This window comes from Corvus moneduloides, chromosome 2, assembly GCF_009650955.1.
Source record: "Corvus moneduloides isolate bCorMon1 chromosome 2, bCorMon1.pri, whole genome shotgun sequence".
Classification (NCBI taxonomy): Eukaryota; Metazoa; Chordata; class Aves; order Passeriformes; family Corvidae; genus Corvus; species Corvus moneduloides.
The window spans coordinates 120,179,090-120,198,601 of NC_045477.1; the positions used below are offsets into that span (position 1 = coordinate 120,179,090).

General features: G+C 45.5%; 1 protein-coding gene across 1 annotated transcript in view; it reads right to left on the reverse strand.

Annotated features, from left to right (window-relative positions):
- PCP4 (Purkinje cell protein 4) overlaps positions 1–16,256 on the reverse strand; it is a 48,893-nt gene extending 32,637 nt beyond the window's left edge. Inside the window, exon 1 of the mRNA XM_032101090.1 lies at positions 16,152–16,256. Coding sequence (XP_031956981.1) covers positions 16,152–16,160 — 9 coding nt within the window. The 5' untranslated portion in view covers positions 16,161–16,256. The remainder of the gene's footprint in view (positions 1–16,151) is intronic.
- Positions 16,257–19,512: the final 3,256 nt, after the last annotated feature.

The window sequence follows — 19,512 nt, forward strand, 5'->3', positions numbered from 1 at the left end:
GACCACTGGACTTAAACAGACGAAACCTGAAAGTCTGCCAAACCAGCTTCTAAGAGCTTTTCCTTTAGTTATAGATGTATTTTGATCTACAAGTCCTGTGCTGTCTTCCAAGTGACTGCAATGGATTTGAAAGTGAGAATCAGCTTCTCATCAACAAGGTACTGAAACTCAGGAAAAAGCCAGGTACAATGGGATCATCCTCCTGCAAAGCCTTTAGTCTTTTATTTCAATACATTCAGTGGACCTACTTTTCAAAACATTTTCAAGGTGTTGGTATTATTAGCAGCTGGAATTTCTTTCTTCTTTCATCACCTTTCATGATGCTACTGCAGGTTGCAGAACAAAGCTGAGTTTTTTTAACGTGGTTCAGAGAAAAAGGGGACTAAACACGAGGAGGAGTTGCTGGGGGGATTTTCAAGAAGCAATGGATGAAATGCTGGTATAGCAGATATTGTCCATAGATAAAACAGATGAAATTAAAATCACTGAAATACAGGAAAAGTAGTATTAATTTCTGGGATAGGCTGAAGAGCCCCAGCTCCCTCAGCCTTTCCTCATGAGAAGATTCCCATTCCCTATAACTTGCAGCCAGCTCCCTTCATTCAGAGATTGCTTCTGAAATTCCACAGCATTTTTTAAGGCAAGCACCAGGACAGAAGCATTGAATAAACTTTCCACCAGGCATCAAAGAAACATCAGAGCTAAAATGAACGAGTGCAGACCCATAACGATTATACAGTAAAACATGATAAACAGTTTTGTTGCTATGTTGCGTAGGAGGAAACAGAGGTTTATGACTGCTTCGGGCTATATTAATTTTTAACCATCAGTGGTTTTACAAACACCAAGGCATATAATTAAAAATGTCTCCAAAAATCAAAGTGACTCCCAATTTGTCAGCAGAGGAAGTAAAAAAGACTTCTGCCATATGCTCAAAATCCCAGTAAGAACAGAACAGGTTTGCTTTCCTGTTAAATTCTCAGAGCTATACGCAGAGGCCAGTTAACATGGTATGAAAATCTGTACTAAATTAGTCCCCAAGGCGAGCAAACTAAGGTTAAAAGTGAACTTGCAGCCAGGAGGACATTTCAAGAAGAATGTTAAATTACTGCAGCAGCTTTTCTACTCATTCTTCTAGGCCCTGTTGCACCCCCAAGCCTAATTTTTGCCTTTAATCTTACATTCTGTTCTTGTCTTGAAATAGCCTGACCTTTTCAGCTACGTTTTTAATTAGCACCTCAGTGTTAGGGATTGCAGCCAGTGTTGATTACAGAATTTTTGGGGGCAGAAGGGTTGCTTGTTTTATAGTGAGCCACAGAAAGTCCAAGATCAGGGACATGAAACTGCCAGAATGTTCTGAAAAATGGGCTCTTACAGATAATAACATCATCCTGATGCTTTGCCTCAGTGCAGGGTCAACAAGGTACACAGAGCTGTATCCCAGGAAAGCAGTGGCTGCAGATTTTCAACAGGACGTGTTTCTACATAAAAGAATGGGGAAAAAAAAGATCCAAGAGCAGAATTAAAAGAATAGAAACAGGTGGAAAGTTTCTGTAAAGTGAGCAGCAGCAGAAGTCAGCGTAGACTGACAGGGGCGACACATATGAAATGTTATTAGGATGTTCTGTATTGGCAAGAAGGACAGCAGGGAATTTTTGCTTTGTTTTGCTATGCTAAGATGTGACAGGAGGAAACACACATTGGTACTAAGCAACACAAAAAAAGCTGTGGCTCTGCCAGCACGGTGCCAAGCAAGCCTTCCCTCTGCACCACCACCCATTCTCCATACAAAGATTTCCCTCTAAGAAATTGAATCAAACAGAACTATTTCATAAGGACCTTATTTTTTTATAGTCTTCTGCTTTAATTAAAAAAAAACCTCAGCTGTTTCAGCCTTAACGTGAAAAAAAAGTACTGAAAAAATACATTTCAAAGATTTATGAAGTTTATGATCTTTCTGCAAATAAAAATGTCGCTGAAAATATCTGCTTAGGGACTCGTGATGTTTTCCGAGCAAAGAAAGCTTCCTAATCACAGCAGAATGATCAGGAGATACATCAGAATCTAAATGAAGATCCAAAATTTAAGCAGGGGCAAGAACCAAGCAGCTATGACCTGGGATGAGTGGGTCCACTCTGCAGAACTTGGGATTTCAATAGGATTATTTAGGTTAAGTTCTCCTTTACTGGAGATTTCTGTGTCACTACCTCTTTCTGACGTCATGTACCAACTTGAAACTATGGCACTCAGCATTTCACATGCTGATGTGTGAAAAACATTTCTCTTAGCCACAACACAGTAATAATTTGGTTTAAAAAATGGACAAAATAAATGACAATGCTTAAAATAAAAAGAGCAGGAAAAGCGATGTTGCTGTGATAAAAAAAGCTTTTTGTTTGCTGAAGCTGCAAGGGCCTCTAAGTAATGGGACTGGAATTTTAGCACCACTGTATTTTTCGGAATTATATATCAGAAAGCATGGAAATGAACAGCTGGGAGAGATAAAGTGCACTGCTGGAGAGCCAGCCACAACTTCTATCATTTCACTCATTTCCTTCTAATTATTTCTTCTCCAAACTGGTCTGCAGCACAGATGGCAAATCCCAAACCAACTTTGTGACGTACAGGTTCACTCACATCAGTCACCTAAAGAACATCTGCAGACAGAGCTGAAGAACCCCAGACAGAAGCTTGGATAAAGGAATGAAAATTGCGCAAGAAACGACACAAATAAACCTTCCTCACTCGTCTACTTGTGCCTCCTCTACAAGCTCCTCCACTCCTCCACCACATCTTTATAGACGTGGTACTGAATATTTATGAGATGAAAGTGTCCTTCAAAGGCCTCATTTAAGGGAACTGCACCAGGTACAGAAGATCTAGCCAGGAGTTTGTTGGAATGACGGATAAATCTGGTAACATGTCTGTTACTGCTGTCTTACTTTGTGAGAAATCGCAGACTGCATTTCTTGAGCAACCTGACAGAAACAAAAATTATTTATCAACTTGCACTTCTTCACCGACGTATCCCCTCCTCCCTGCATGCTCCTCTACTCCGAGGGAGTTCTCCACAGCCAGTTTTCTGTCTGTTCTGTACTGCCAGGGCAGCACAATGTTGCCAGAGGAAGAGCACCAGAATCCATCTTTCCATTCTGGCTGTCAAAGCTAAATGATCCCTGGCACTTCGACAATTCCTGTAATTATCCTTGTGGGTCAGACAGTTTTCTACTTGACTGGCTCCGGATTGTCCCTAATTTTATTAAGGCTTTCCTATAGCTATTTTAATAAATTAGAACTACACAGGTGGGCTGAGATGAGCCAATGGGACTCAAACTGCAGTGGCTAAAAGCTGACAGAGGGACAACGGGTTTTTGTGACTTTTTTAGTCACTGAAGGCACATGGTCATGCACATGAATGCCCATTGTCATCCTGGAAACCACAGAATTATCTGTCCAAAATTGACAAGTTTCTGATAACTACAAACGGTGTGGTTTGCAGTGTGGTCACTGCCCATGTGAAACACACATTTTTATTTACCTGTCTACACAAAATGCACACAGAGTGCCTTAATCAAAGGGTTGCTCACAGGCTTAGGGCATTTGCTTCAGTTTAAGACACGTGATTTGTTCACTTTTGTCCAGACAGAACTTCTGGCTTGAGGTAAATCCTCAGAACAGGAATTTCTGAGCGCACACAGACAGCAGGAGGCCCTTCAGCACTGAGCACACTTAGAAGCATGGAATGGCTTGGGTTGGAAGGGAGCTTAAAGCCAGCTCCACCCCTGCCACGGGCAGGGATACCTTCCACTGTCCCAGGCTGCTCCAAGCCCCAATGTCCAGCCTGGCCTTGGGCACTGCCAGGGATCCAGGGGCAGCCCCAGCTGCTCTGGGCACCCTGTGCCAGGGCCTGCCCACCCTCCCAGGGAACAATTCCTGCCCAATCTCCCATCCAGCCCTGCCCTCTGGCACTGGGAAGCCATTCCCTGGCTCCTGGCCCTCCATGCCTTGGGAATTGTCTCTCTCCAGCTTTCCTGCAGCTCCTTCAGGCCCTGCAAGGCCACACTGAGCTCAGCCCAAAGCTTCTCCTCTCCAGGCTGAACAATCCCAGCTCTCGCAGCCTTTCCTCCCAGCAGAGCTGCTCCATCCCTCTGCTCATCCTGGTGCCTCCTCTGGCCTCTCTCCAGCAGCTCCATGTCCTTCCTGTGCCGGGACCCCAGGGCTGGAGGCAGCTCCGAGGATAAATTAGGAGGCATCTGATGAAAATGGACTGAGGGAATCACTGTCTGGGATGGAACCTACTTACAGTGCTGATTTTAAATATTCTAATAGCATAGAAAAGAACTTTAGCTGTGCCCCACTTTTGCTGATGCTGGGCTGTAATTTATAAATCAGCACAGTGAGAACCTGCTGATTTTGTATTCAGATTCCATATAATGTTCTAAACGGAATATTTACACCAACACCAAATGTAATCAACGTAATTAGCACAAACAGTAGCTTGCTTAATATTTAGGTTATTAGCATATTTTGAATTAAAACATTATTTCTCCAAAGACATTGTAATCACTTTTTTTTTTTTTCAGAGGCAGGGATTAATGGAATCTTTGAAGTTAATTTTGAAAGCAGCTGCAAAAATGTGTTTCCCAAATCCTGTTAATTACCATGCCAGCCATAAGAAGTAATCCCTTTTTTTTTCCTGTAGGAAATGGAAGATTTGATCCAGCATGGTTTATTTACAGGGCTAACTCAGACATGGACAAGTAATTGTCTTCAACTCAGCAGAAGTACTTTTAAGAGTGGAACTGGAACCTCAGTGTGGCACTGTGGAATTTCCCTAAACTGCGTGTTGGGATTTGTTTAGCAAAGGGCAAAGAGAGTAAAATCAGCTACAGAAAAAACCTTCTCACACCACTTGCCAAAAAATGACCTCAATTCTCATTTGGACATGGGTGATCCAGCCCATATCCCAGTGACGCTGAGGTTTCCTCTTTATCCATTTCCAAGGTGACCTAAGAAGAATATTCGATTACATAAAAATTGATTAAGCTAGATGGCATAAACAAAAAGTAACTGTGGTTCTTATGGTGGACTCAGCCTTTTTTTTCTCCTATTATTTCTTATCTATTGGTAGCACCAGACCTGGCATTACAGATTCAGAAAGGGCATTTTTGGGCAGGAAACCTGCCTTAAGAACTCCTACTTCCCATTAGAGCCCAATCCAGCCACACCTTCCCATCCCCAAGGCCTCGTTTCTTTGGAAACAATTGTTTGCAAGGTCACACAGAAAACAGGAGCACTAAAATTATTCAAGTTAAAAATAACCCTTCAGCAGAGCTGTGTTGAAAACAATCATTGAAATGATCCAGCTAAAAAAAAAAAAAAAATACATATTTCAGCTGTTTCTGTTGATCATTTCAGTCGTGTAGTTGATGTCTCTGATCCACAAACAGTTGTACCAGGGCAACCTAAATTCTAAACCTTGGTCCCCTGTGTGGGAAATACAGGCAGGGCACCTGATTAGGAGCAAGAGAACCTTAGGGATCTGGAAACATCATTTGGATTCAGGCAATATCCTGGGTATCCTTTAATATCCGCATCTCCAATAGGAAGAGTGTCCTAAGCCAGTTACAGGGTCCCTGCCTATGCATAATATAACAGATTATGGATGGTGGTGTTGTAGCAAAAAATTTACTTTATATTTCATTCTTCCAAGCCCTTGTGAAGTTTTGGGTAACGCAATTTGCTGAGCTCTAAACCCAGCTGTAATTGAGTTAGAGGTTGTCTTCAAGGGACAGCTTGGATTATTCACAGCAAAAATCTGCGCTGACAAATTGCTTCATCTCTGATCATATTGGCTATCATTATTAAAACAGGCTGCTTCTTCCCAGACTGCAAAAATTCTGGTGGCTGTTTTTTTTTTGCGTTGGCATGTTTTTATTTCCAGTTATGCAATTAAAAATAATCTGTTCTTATTTCCCTGCTGTTTCCCTACATATTTCAGAGGTAAACAGGTATTATCATAGTCAGTTAGGCTGCTCTAGTAACTGGGCCAGCCAGGATTTTCCAAAAATATTAATTATGGCAGTTTCAAGCCACCATGCAAAGGAACTTTCTGCCTTCAGCCTCGGGCAAAGCCTTTGATTTTCAAGACAAGAGCAAGACCAAGTGGCAGGGATGTTTCTGCATCACTTACTCCGCTGCTCCACCCACCCCAGGCAGCCCGTCTGGTCGCAGGGAGTGACTCGGAGCAGCCCCACAGCCATCTATCTGCAGGGATGACATGAACTTCTCCAGGGTCATTCCAGCGGCAGGGAATCACTGGACTGCGAGTGTGCCACAGCCTTGGCAGCGCAGCCTTGCCCAGGGGCTGCACAGCCAGGCGATGCAAACCTGGCATCCCTGGCTCCGTGCCACGGGCACATCCCTGCCAGGGGGACCCAGAATCGGCCCTCGACATGGGGCATCGCTCAGCAGAGGATTTGTCCTGCATTGTGCCAATCTGGATCAGGAATGACCTGCTGAGGGCTTTAGGGGAGCTGCTTTGTTAGGGGGGGGATGTGGTTCAGAGCAGAGCTCTTGGCACTGGGAGGAAAAACCACAGCCAAGGGATTAGAAACAACCCTGCCACAGTGAAAGGAAAATGGGCAGGGTGAGGCACAAGGTCACCTTGACCGCCAGGAATCGGGACAGCAATCAAATAAGCTCACACGTAGCAAGAAGAAGACAAGTCGGGTCACTACCTCTGTCCAAGAGATGGACAGAAAATCGGGATTTCCACAAATCAGAAACTCCCAGGACCCTGCAGCTGCTCGGGGAAATTGTTGCTGCGATCCATTTCATTGCTAACAGCCGAAGGGAAGATAAAGCAATTTTCACAGGAAAGCTGTAAGAGTTCCCAGGCTCCCTGGCCCCAGCAGAGACACACCAGGTTACCTGTCCCAAGACTAAATCCTTCCCTGGGAGGGTGGGCAGGCCCTGGCACAGGGCGCCCAGAGCAGCTGGGGCTGCCCCTGGATCCCTGGCAGTGTCCAAGGCCAGGTTGGACACTGGGGCTTGGAGCAACCTGGGACAGTGGAAGGTGTCCCTGCCCATGGCAGGGAGTGGAACAAGATCTTTAATGACCTTTCCACCCCAAACCATTTGGTGGTTCTATGAACTGTGTTTCCCAATTCAAGTTCAATGAAAACTTTCAAGTTTCTCCCAGTAGTCCTCTTCCATTCCCTCTGTCTTCAGTCTCACATTATGAACCAGGCTCCATTCTGCACTTTGTGCCTTGCAGATGGAGACAAAGAAAAAACACTACCCATCTAAACATTTCCAGCTTATTCACAATGAACATGGCAAAACATCCTGCAATGCCATTAAAAATGGACCTTAGGTGCTCCTACAAGAAAAGTCATGCATTTGGTAATAGTCTCACTTATTTATCCCGTGATTACAGAGAAAATAGTTTCCTTAGAAGTTTCATGCAGAAAACAGATTTAGATCCAGCTGTGCTACCTGACACACTGCAGTCAGACAAAAACATCTATTAAAGACTGACATGGCATGACTGCAAAAGCTGTTACTAGAATTCAGGTATTTGCAGCTTGGGTTCTCTCCAATTCATAATATTAAGGACAATCCTTTGGCACCAATGTTCCCACACCTGCAGATCCATCCCTTAAGTCCAATTCCAGGATGGAAGCGCATGAAGCTTTTGATCCACACAAGGAATATGAAGTGGTGCTCAGAACAAAAGCCCTGTGAGAAAGAGAGGATCTCCTGTCATCTATCCTGAGAGGTTCATTCAGCTTGGTTTGGGTGTTAGTGCTCTCCAGTAGCTTGCAAAATATGCTGAAGGAAAGAAGTGATAACTAGCCAAGTCTGACTGGCAAATTAAAATTGGCATCAAGCTGGCCTGCCTTAGGCATTTGGCTGCCCTGCTTAAACTGCAGCACATGTGTGCTGGCACATGCACTCTGAAGCGTGCCAAGCCCACAATATGTTTGCTCTCTTCCAGGGGTGTGGATCTGACAGCTCTGACTGGAGCAGTGATATGTGTGAAGCAGCCATGAAGCCACATGGCTCATTTTCCCCCCCATGTCATCTGCCCGCCCAGCCATCCTTCCTCCTCCTTCCTTCCCATCAACTTAATGCTTCTAATTTTTGGCAGTTTATCTTCTGCCTTCCTCGACCTCACATTTTATAAGTACTCTTTTGGAATTCCAAGAAACAGATTTCCATGTCATTCAGATTTCCTCATGGAACACCACAAGAAAAAGTTCAAATAAAAGTCATTCTTCAGAGCATTTCCATTAGAGTTAAAATTACGTGCTTAAGAGTCAACGTGCAGAGTGCTCAGTATTTTAATACAAGAATAATTTAGTGCTGGTTATTGCAAAGAGAAGCCTATTTCCTCCAAGGGAAAAAGAGAAAGAAAAATCCCCAAGAGAAAAAAAGAACCCAATTTCTTGACACATTAAGGCTAGACAATGAAAATCACTAAAATTCAGATGAAGAACACACTTGTGATTTTTATGAGGATTATTTTTCTGCCTCTTTACCTCTCACCTAAACTTGGACTTTAGCCTTTTAAAACGTGTTTTCCTATTTCTCTAGGCATTACAGCCTGATACTCACCTGATCAACCCAACCTCACCCTACTGCCTGGTGAGGCAACCATTTCATGGGGAAATGCTATGATGTCTGTGAAAACCATTCTCACAAATCACTGGTCTTCCTTCATGTCCTGAGTGTCACTAGGAAAATGTCTAATATCATCAAAATCCTAAGAAATCAAGTATGTCCTCAGATGTATTAATTTTTGCTTCATCTGCTTAGTTACACACTTGCATTTTGAGGAAAAGGCTGTTGAGATCATGGCACCTGCTGGGTAACAAGGCTTATTTTGTTGGCCACAGTGGACGCATGGAGATGCAAATCATGCCCAGATATTAGCAATGGGTGCTGTCTGCTTCCCAACACTGTGCCCAGGGATTTTGAAGCTGTGCACATCCCAAGTTTTCTTTTAAGATCTCTTCCACCCCCGATTCACTCCAGAAGAGCCTGCGAACTCTTGTCAAGCTGATTCAGCATGACAGGGATTTGTCCCATTTCCAAGGATAGCCCTAATAGGTGACAGCTTGGGCATTGCTGACCAGTGCTCCATCGTTCCCAGAACAGATGTACCCCAAATCCCTACAGCTACATCCCCACCAGCGTGTGCAGCCAGCCAGGATCCCCACATGGATCTCTCTCCTTCACTTTCAGGAGACTCCTGCTGTGCAGCAATCCAACACGACCTCCCACAGCCCTGCACGCCCTTTCCAAGTTTAAACCATCATAACCTGACCACACTTCAGGTTTCTCTGGTTCTGCTGCTGCAGCTTTCCAGGTCTGCTGGCACCATCCAGCAGCTGTGGTGCCACAACCCACGAAGAATACAACTGCTAGCCAAGGAACACCACTTAAGGCTGGTGACAAAGCAGCTCAGTCCTTTCTGTCAGGCATTTGGACACTAAAATTCAATGTTAAAGACATTAAATACACACCTGCAGACTTCCTGGCAGTGTTAGTCTGTGTTTCCAAGATATGATGCCCTCCTACCTGGTGCCACCCTTCTCACCAGCTCTTTGTCTCAGTCCACGGATCTCTGAGGTCTCCAAGGTCAGACAGAAGGACACCAGATTTTGCAGGCTTTTTTCCTTTCTTCTTTCTCCTTTTGTTCCTTACTTTCATCTTTCACAAAAGAGCTCCCTAACATCATTCTGTCTACTGTTACAGCACTCACAGTGTCAGCTACGGCACTGGTTAAGGTCGTATTTCATGCACTCTAGGCTAAGGTGGTAATGCAAGAACATTCAGTGTCTGTAAAGCAATACTTTTCTCTTTAAGAGGAAAGACAGTTCAGCTGAAACTAATATACAAGTCATGTAGGCAGACAATTTTCATTTTGTCTCTGAGTAAACTTGTGCTTCTCCCCCCAAATTTCATGCTAGTGCATCTATAAGGCTTTATCCCTCTTGGTATGAATTGATGAGATGAGACAGCACCAGCCCAAGACCTGGTCTGTGTGACACTTGCCCAATTTACCTCTAAGTAGCCTTAGTGTGGTCTCTGAGGAGGCGGACATGGAGAGTGGGGATAAACTGTGACCCAAATCCTGTCATTTATAATGTTTCACAATTGATAGCCTTTGCAGTTGCTTGCCATTTATTTTCCTAGTAAGACAAATGCATAGAGTCTGTCTTCTACCTCTTTCTGTAAGAGAGATTGTCCTCCAGTTTTAATTCAGTAAACCAAAGTTTAAAAAGGATTATTTATGATTTGACCTAGTTTACAGGTATCTACCATACTTTTTTATTTATTTAGAAACCCAATATCCAAACAACTAAAGAAACAGGATATCTTTCTTTAGAAAGAGAGGGAATGTATGTTTTTCGTCTTCATGAGAAGATCCTGTGCCTTGCAGAGAACGTGGTACATGGCTCAGGGAATTTAGGGCTCTGTTGCAACTAAGAGGCTGAAGGAAGGTATTCCTTTCCCCTGCTGCCTTCTCCCATCCTCTTCAGCCAAGGGGTTGTCTCAGGATTTACATACCACATGTTAAGCCCACTCTGTTACAAGCTCTTCCATAGCAGAGTTAAAGAGGCAAAACATGCAAACACATTTTTCAAGCTCTCCCTACAAAAAAACTGAGACAGACAAGAGCAAATGGAAGTTTGGAAATCAAATATTTTATTCAAATTAAAAAAAAAAAAAAAAGAAACCTTTGATAGAAATGCCACTGCTGTTCCTGCTGAAGTTAACTGCTACTTTACACCACATTTCATCATTAGTATGATCTAGATAATGTAATAACTGCTGGATGACAACTCCTATAAGCCTGCCAATTCATTACAAATTTAGAGATATTGGACTAGAAACTAATATTCCTTTGCAACCTGAAATTATATTGTATTGTCAAGTCCTGCAGCACAAAGGTTGGAGCAAGTTTGTCTTTCACAAGGAAACATGATATCTGAAGCATACTATTAAAGCTAAATGTCCTTTTTTAGTGTGTTGCCTGAATATGTTGGCATTCTATACATGGGAAGAAAACCCATGAGCTTCTGCCAGTGTCATCAAATTAAGATCAATTTCCAACATCACTTCTAAGTGCTATTTTAGAAGATGCTTGATCCCACTGAAACCACACTGATGGAAAGAGTAGGCAAAGTGACAGATGTAAAACTTATTGTTCTCCCTTCTTCCTCCTCTTTTGAGCTGCAATTTACCACTCAGCTAATAAATAGATGTGAGTTAAAATTAAAAACTGATGTTCATGTGCTTATTGATCCCACCCCCATCCTGTAACAGCTGCAGAATTTCCTCCTCCACTCTGCCATGTTCTTGCTGGGGTTTTTAGAGCTGCACAGTTTTTGTGCCTACTGTGGGTAGAACCTCATCGAGGGAAATAATTAACACTTGGGGTCATGGCAATATCTGAAAAATGCAACCAGAAGGGCCCCCCTACCGTGAGGGGCTGGTTCAGACACCCCCCAGGCCTGGAAACACCAGAGCAGAGAACAGGAGCTGCTCTAAACAAATATGGTGTGTTCTTCCCTTAAAAACACCAGTTCTTTGATTTAGTGCCATCAGGATTATGGTTGTATAATCCTCACTTGTGTTTATGTGGTTCCAAGATGCTAAATATCATTTCAATGGAATGGTTTCAAGGGAATTCAGGAGAACAACCCAGGAAAGAACCCCAGTTTTATCATTTAGCCACCTGAAGCAGCCACAGTTTCAGCCAAAAGCCTCCACTTACACCTAACATTTCACACATTCTCTGTCCTCCTCCAACAGCCTCCTGCTGAACACACCTGTCCAGAGGGATGAGGACATGTTCCAGGTTCTCCCTCAACCCTGAGGGAAAAGGGCACCCTCTGGAAGTCTGCCTGCTGTGGGACATGCCCAAACCACCATGTGTATCACCTGTTGGGAAAGCAGAGGCTGCCTTGGTGATGGGTGTCTCACAGACACACCTCAAGCACAGGGGAAGCTCCATTTTCAGGAGAGCACCTTTGACCCCAGAGTTATCCCATGTCAGCATCCACCTTTGCTGAGTTGGCTGCTTGGACACCTCCCAGCGAGGGTGGTCTGAGTTCCAAAGCAAAGATTCAGCTCTCCAGGCTGCAGAGCAGAGCTGTCTGCATGAGCACACCCATGAGGACAGCTCATTCCCCCAGGAATGCCCTGCACCTCCCAGTTACGGGACACACACACACTCTCCATGATCCCTTTGAAGGTGGACACAGCACAGCAGTGGCTGCAGGATTCCAAAGCCAACCTAAGGCAAAGGGAAAGAGCTTGTTGTAGCTCACAGAAGCAAGATTCGGTGTTCTTTGCTTTCAAAGCCTGACCAAAAACTCTGCATTTATGCAGAGATAAGTCCCCAGCTTTTCACCTTCCCAACTAAGCAAGTCAGATCCCTAACAGCTCTTTGAATTTCATGTGCCTGATCGCTTGACACCTGTTTCCAAAGGAAAGCCAGAATATTCTTGCTGCTGTCTGGTAATTAGGCTGATTCTCAAACATAAAAAGCTGCTGGCTCAAAGCACACACCACTTAAGGGGGGGCACATCAGCACCCTGGCAATCAGTGCTGCACTTCACTCACATTGCACGAGGCTCTTGCAATGCAAGTTCGTCAATCACAGGTGCCTCAGGCAATCAAAAAGAGATTTCCCAAATGGCTCCCCCAAAGTCAGACACCTAAATAACACCTATTAAAGCTGAGCTTGTCCCCTACACCAGCAAGACCACCCTGATCCTATAAAATCAAAAGGAAATAAATGCATCCAAGGCAATCTCTGCTAGAGACTCCTCATCCCTGAGCCATTGGAACAGCACCCAGGGCTGCAGGACCATATTGTTTCAGTGTTCTCCTTCCCAAGCACAGACGTGACTCCTGATGACATCCAGGAACATTCCACACAGAAGGCAAGAGTGAACGTCATAAAAATGTCTGTGTGATTGAATGCTTCTTGTGAACCCTCATGGCAGGGGAATGCCACGACCTATCATCATCTGCAACATGTCAGGATAGTTAAATGACTGATCAGATGACAGGATTCCCTGTGGTGAATCGTGTTTATGCCAGATGTGAGTCTAGAGGCTCACTGGTACAACTACTGATTCTGAATAGAGATTTGGCATTGGTCTGTGGGCTCATTACCCAAGATCTCTTCCCCCAGTTCATCCTGTGTGACTGGAGATCTTTAATGGAAGACAGGCTGCATCTCATGGCTGCTCATTGACAGTAGCTGATATTTTTCAGCACTGCTCTCCTCTCCAGGCTCATTAAAAACAACAGAGAACACCTACAGACCTAAAGAAAAGGCTCCTCAGTTATCTGAGGACAGACTTTCAGAGCTAAAAATGTATTTCAATGTACATTGACATTCTCAAGGAGTTCCCATACAGCTAAGGGACCTGTCTGCCACTAAACCAGGCAGCAGGAAGCACAAATCACAATTTGCAAAGTCACCAGGTGAACTCTTACAGCTCACATTCCCACTGACTACTTATGGGGCCAGGTTTCTGCCCAGCAGACAGAACTCATTAAACACATTTTCAGACAAATATTGCAGAGAAAGGAGTGTAGTGTTCTTCTGTAGAAAAGGTCCTTATCCTTCCTGAAAAAATATAAGCTAGCTGCTAGAAAATAGAAAAGTACTACAGTCCGATGAATGACTGCTTCCTTTTCAGCTTTTCCTACCAGAGACTGGTGATCACAGAATCACAGAATGGTTTGGGTTAGAAGAGACCTTGAAGATCATCTTGTTCCACCCCCTGCCATGGGCAGGGACACCTCTCACCATTCCAGGTTGCTCAGAGCCACATCCAACCTCTCCTTGAACACTTCCAGGGATGGGGCAGCCACAGGTTCTCTGGGCAACCTGTTGAAGTGCCTCACCACTCTCACACTCATAAATCACCCTTATCACTGTCCATGAACAGGGAAGAAGTTAATTCTGCTTGAAGCAGTAAAATGAGAATTCATGCAAAGTCTCAGTAAATAACTCAGGGAGATGAAAGCACTTTTCAGAGATTTCTGCGACCACATTTCCAGTGCTGCTCAAATCCAGGCAATTGGTAACAGAACAAAAAAAAAACCCTTCCCACCCTCCCAACACTGTTGTATGTGGGATAATCTTTTGATGGCTCAAATTGAGCCTCTTTTCAATCACCCTGTCCACAGATTTTTTAGCAGATTAAGCCAAAAATACAAATATCTTTCAATTACAGCATTGGAAGTGAAAACCACCAAGACCCCCCCAACAGCAAACAGTTATTTAAGAGCTTCCCTTCTGCTCAGGGTTTTTTGCCTCATTTTAAACAACAATCTTTTGCAGTGAGGTGGTTTGGGGTGGTGTAGTTGCTTTCATCTGCCTTTTGGGGGAAGAGCTGACAGCAGGGAACAGCAGGGAACAGCAGGGAGGCTTTACTTCACTGGAGCTGTAAGCGATAAACTCCCCAGTTTTGTCAGGGGAATGGCAGTAGCACTGAAGACACTGAGTGCAGTGCTCAGTGGCACAGGACACAGCTCTGCGCCAGAGGAACATCTCCCAGCTCCAGGAGCTTGCCAGGAATACAGCTCTGTCAGGCACAAATAAATGCACTTTGAATAATGAACCGCTGTGCTGGTAGCAGGGATGGTCTTTATGTTCACTGGGTCTCTTTAAATCCAAAAGGCAATCAGTCTAATTCAAATTATGAACGGTAATTACTGAGCAAATACAACCCAGCACAAAGCTGTGACAAGAATGCCTCGTGTAGTTATAGCAGGTACAGCAGCAGCACCCAAACATTATTCCTCTCCATAAGATTTTCCCCCAAATGATAAATTTACAAGGTGGAATAGTGCTGCTGCCATCTCACAGCACACTTCAGCCAGCCTGGGTGGAAAGTCACAGTGGCTGGGAATAAAAGCAACAAAAAACCAAACCCACACTGCACGAACTCCAGTCAGGTGACAGAAACACAGGCAGCAGCAGAGGAGAGGTCAGGGAGAGCCTGGTGCATCACACCTGGGCTGCCTGATCCCTGCAGGCAGCAGTGATGAGGATTTCCTCTCCCCACTTGGCATGACCTGAAAGCCAAAATGTGAGCTGCTCCTCAAAAATCCCCACACCACAGACCAGGCTGCTCCTGCTCTTCATCTCCGATTTACACCTCGTGGAAAACCACAGCTGAGTGTAACACCTGCACAGCAAGTAGTCACAACTTATCCGGTGTCACTCAATTTTGCTTCTAAAAAAGGAAAATCCCATTTGTCAATGGAGTAGCAGGTGTTTTATAACAAACAGCCTCCAAAAATAGGTGCTGGGTAAGGCATAGTTACAGGTACCTCAGCTGATTCCCACAGAATGAGCTGCACTAGAGAACGTGGGATCTCTCAGCTGAACCTCCCAGCATTTGACGGTCTACACCAACAAGGAGTCGTTCTGTCTAACAGTACTTTTAACTAAAAAAAATTCTAGTTTGAACTTTTCCACTGCAGAGAGAAAAGAAAAAAAAAAAAGGCAAGCAAAACACCCCGCAAGTGCAAAATTTCAGCTTATTTATTTACAAGGGTACAAGTGATCCTTACATGTTTGGCACTATTTACATTTTTTCCCCTCGACTGTAATCCTTCTCAGGACACTACTTAAAAAGTTTACATCAACACCCAAACACAAACAGGGCGGTTTTTTCCATGAGCTCTAGCAGGCAACTTTCCCACAACTTACTAAATCCTCCTTTCTGCATAGGAAAGCGTTGGGTAGAACAAGAAATTATTGGGGTTTTTTAATTAGGACTCTCCAGCGGCGTGCCTGGTCCTTCAAAGGGCAAAAATACCACCTTGCTTTATGCTCTGCAGGCACACACACACCTGTGGGGATGTGTTTATCAGAGCTTAAGAGGAGATGCTGAGACCCGACCCCCCCCCCCCCCCCCCCCCCCCCCCCCCCCCCCCCCCACTCCCGGGACCTCCGGAGCCTCCGCGCGTCCCCAGCCCGGGATGCGCCGCTCCCTCCTCAGCCGCCCGCGGAGAGGCGAAGGTGACGTTCACCCTCCGAGGGCGCTGCTGCTGCTGCTGCTGCCCGTGTCCGGTGCCCCCCGCCCCGCTCAGCCCCAGCTCACCTCGCTCATGTCGCGACAGTGACAGTGGCAGCGGCCCCGCCGGCGCTCAGCGCTCCCGCTGCCCCGCGACGCGCGTTAAGAAGCGGCGCCGCGCGCCCGGCCCGGCCCGCGCCAGCCAATCAGCGCCGCGCGCGCGCGGGCCCCACCCAATCCCCGCGCTCCCCGCATCCCGAGAGCGCGCGGCGCCCCCTGGCGGCCCTCGGCCCTCACGGCCCTCACGGCCCTCACGGCCCTCACGGCCGGGAGCGCTTCTCGCGTCCTCCTCATCCTCCTCTTCCTCCTCCTCATCATCCTCCTCCTCCTTTTCTTCCTCTTTTTAATCTTCTTCCTCCTCCTCCTCCACCCCCCCGCACTTCCCCGAATGCCCGGCACCATGCGCTTCCCTTTGAGGCGGCTTCGGGCATCCTTGCACGGGTGGAGACACGAACTCCAGGTGTGCTGGAGACGGCCTGGGAATGGGGAATTATTGCGGCAGATCGGATGAATAAATGACATGGAGAACGTTGTTTTTTTTTTTTTTACTGTGAGGGTGGTGAGGTACTGGAACAGGTTGGCCGGGGAGGCTGTGAGTGCCTCAACCTTGGCAGTGTTCAAAGCCAGGTCAGAGCCCTGAGCAGCCCGGTCTGGTGGAAGGGGTCCCATGGCAGGGACGGGACAGGATGGTCTTTAAGATCCCTTCTAACTCCTTAACATTCTGCAATCCTATAAACCAGGCAGAGAATCACTGCTCTGCTCACCCCTGGCTCTTCTCTCTGTCTCATCAGTCTTGCTGCCATTCCTGTTAAAATACATGGCATTTCTTCCACAGATACATGGAAAACAGCCCTTTCGATCATTTCTCTGAATGGTTAATTAAAGCAAAACTTTGGGATGTGTGCTGTTGTGCTCCAGCATCCGTCTTTTGATGGAGCACAATTGCTATATTTGGCAATATGCACTCAGATGCTCTGACTCACGTATCTGTGAAGAAATATAGGTTCAATTAGCTTTGGGAATGCACTTAACTACCTCAAATTTTTCTCAAATCAATAAAAAAGTTAAAATATTATATTGGAGAGCCCAAGAAGCTTGACAAGCCCTCCCACTTCCAGGGACTACCTTGCAGCAGCCTCTTTTCTACGCCAACATCTGTCTTCAGGGCCAGTATTAATAGAGGCAGGGAAATAAATTTCATGAGAAACCACATTTTCTCTTTGAGCTGCAGAGGCAGGAGGGGCTGGGCTCCTTCACCTGAGGAGGCTCCACAGGCAGTGGAACCAGGGATGTGTGTCCTGGGAGTATTTTGGGGATGCTGGCCAAATATGTAGGGATGGGATCAGGAAAGCTGAGGCAGAATTGGAGCTGAGTTTGGCAAGGGATGTGAAAAATAATAAGGGTTTCCACAGGTGTGCCAGCCAGAAAAGGAGGAGAAAAGAAAATTTACCCTCCTAGGAAAAAAACCCAGGAAATTTTGGGTACTGAAGAGAATTTTTGCCTCTTTCACTGTACCATTATTCCCAGGACCTCCACCAGCATCTGGCATTTTTAAAAATCGACATAATTTGTCCCTGTTTTTGTTGTGAGTGGCCCAAGCAGGTAACAAACATGGTAAGAGCTCATTGCATGAGCAGCTTCAGGAGCTCCCCTGCAAGGACCCAAAATAAAGATGATGCAGTTAAGCCCCTGAAGAAGGTGTGTTTCATGTGACACCATTTTCCAGTGAAGAGCAATTGCGGGTGCATTGCATTACTATTCCTATTCTGACAGGAGTGCCATTGGTCTGTCAGCTTATGGATACAAGGCACAATGCTAACATGAATTATTAACAGAGTGTTCCTGATCAAAGGGCTCCCAATCACATGTGAAGAGACACAGACCTCTGAGAGGAAATCTTTTCAGGTCCCTTTCACTCTGAGAGGACTCATATCGGTCTCGCTCTTGAGCATCAAAATAAATGTGTCAAATCCAAGCAGAAAATCTCCTGGTGATAATTCAGGCTGTGTGCCCTGAGAAGCAGGTTAGCAAAGAAGGCTCTTTGCACTAAATGCTGCAGGAGAACATACAAAATTCTTGCTTCCTGACCTGCTTGGAGGAGTTCACAGTTTCCAAGAGAGGCACCCTGGAGGGCACGCTGAGCTGTGTCTGGGAGGTGGCACTCTTTGGAAACACAGTTCCCAGGCTGGTGTCTCTTCTAGAGGAGCGATGCTGATGGTGGTGACAGTGCCCTCCACGCTGTGACTGCTCTGAGGACAGCTTGCGCATTTGGTAACATGCAGTCACAGTATAAAATGCATTATCTGCCCTCAGACAGGTTCCTGAGTGAGCGCAGAACTCCCCTCTCCCCAGGGAGAGCCTTTGACCTGCAGAGATGCATCTGTTCTCTCTCTCTCTCTCCTTCTGAATCTTGTTCCCTGCCTCCCAGGGAGCATTGCAGCAAATTTCCATAGCCAACCAAAGCAAGCCAAATATGAGCTGTGGGCTGAAATGCTCTGTGCCTCTCCTGCCTCTCAGTGTGGACCTGCTCAACAGCTCCTGAATGCACACACACAGACACCTCCAAATCCTGGGTCTAAGCCATCTTAAATGGACAAATCCTGAGTTCTGGAAATGCAGCAGCAACTTGTGCTTTTCAAAAGGATCTTGCAATAAAGTTAACTCTAGTAGTTGTTTTATTTATACCCTGCCATTTATGCTGTCTGATGGCATCACATTTTAGTTTTGAGGTACCCCCTTTCTCTGTCAGCTTTTCTAACCCATGGCAATCCCTCAATTTAAAGGGGTCCCAAAGTTCTGCTTTTACTTAAGTGCACAGCTAAGCAGTGGCACTTCTAAGTAGAGAAAATATTCTAAGCAATCTATTTTCAAGAGCCATTATATTCTGAAAATTGACTATTAAAATACCACCTTCTTATTCATCAAGTCTGCACTCAGTGTGTGTTCAATCTTGTCTGCTGGCATATGACTGCAATTTTACTGCCTTTTACTCCCACTTACCTGCAAGATTCAGCAGAGAGAAGAGAATCTGAGCTGGATGTTGGAACAGAAAGGCTCTCAGGCTTCCAAGGAGCTTCACCTGTTTAAGGCAACTGAAGATGGCTCTTCTCTGCCAGACTGAGCAATCCATAATTGGAGAACCGTGTGTTAAAGTCCTGCAATGATTTGGGTTGGAAGGGACCTTAAAGATCATCTTGTTCCAAACCCCTGCCATGGGCAGGGAATCTTCCACTAGATCAGGTTACTCAGAGACCCATAGAGCTTTCAGTTCCAGGGGCGGGGAGTCCACAACCTCTTGGGCAACCTGTGCCAGGGTCTCATCACCTTCACAGGGAAGAATTTCTTCAGAATATCTAATCTAAACCTGCCCTCCTCCAGCTTGAGGCCA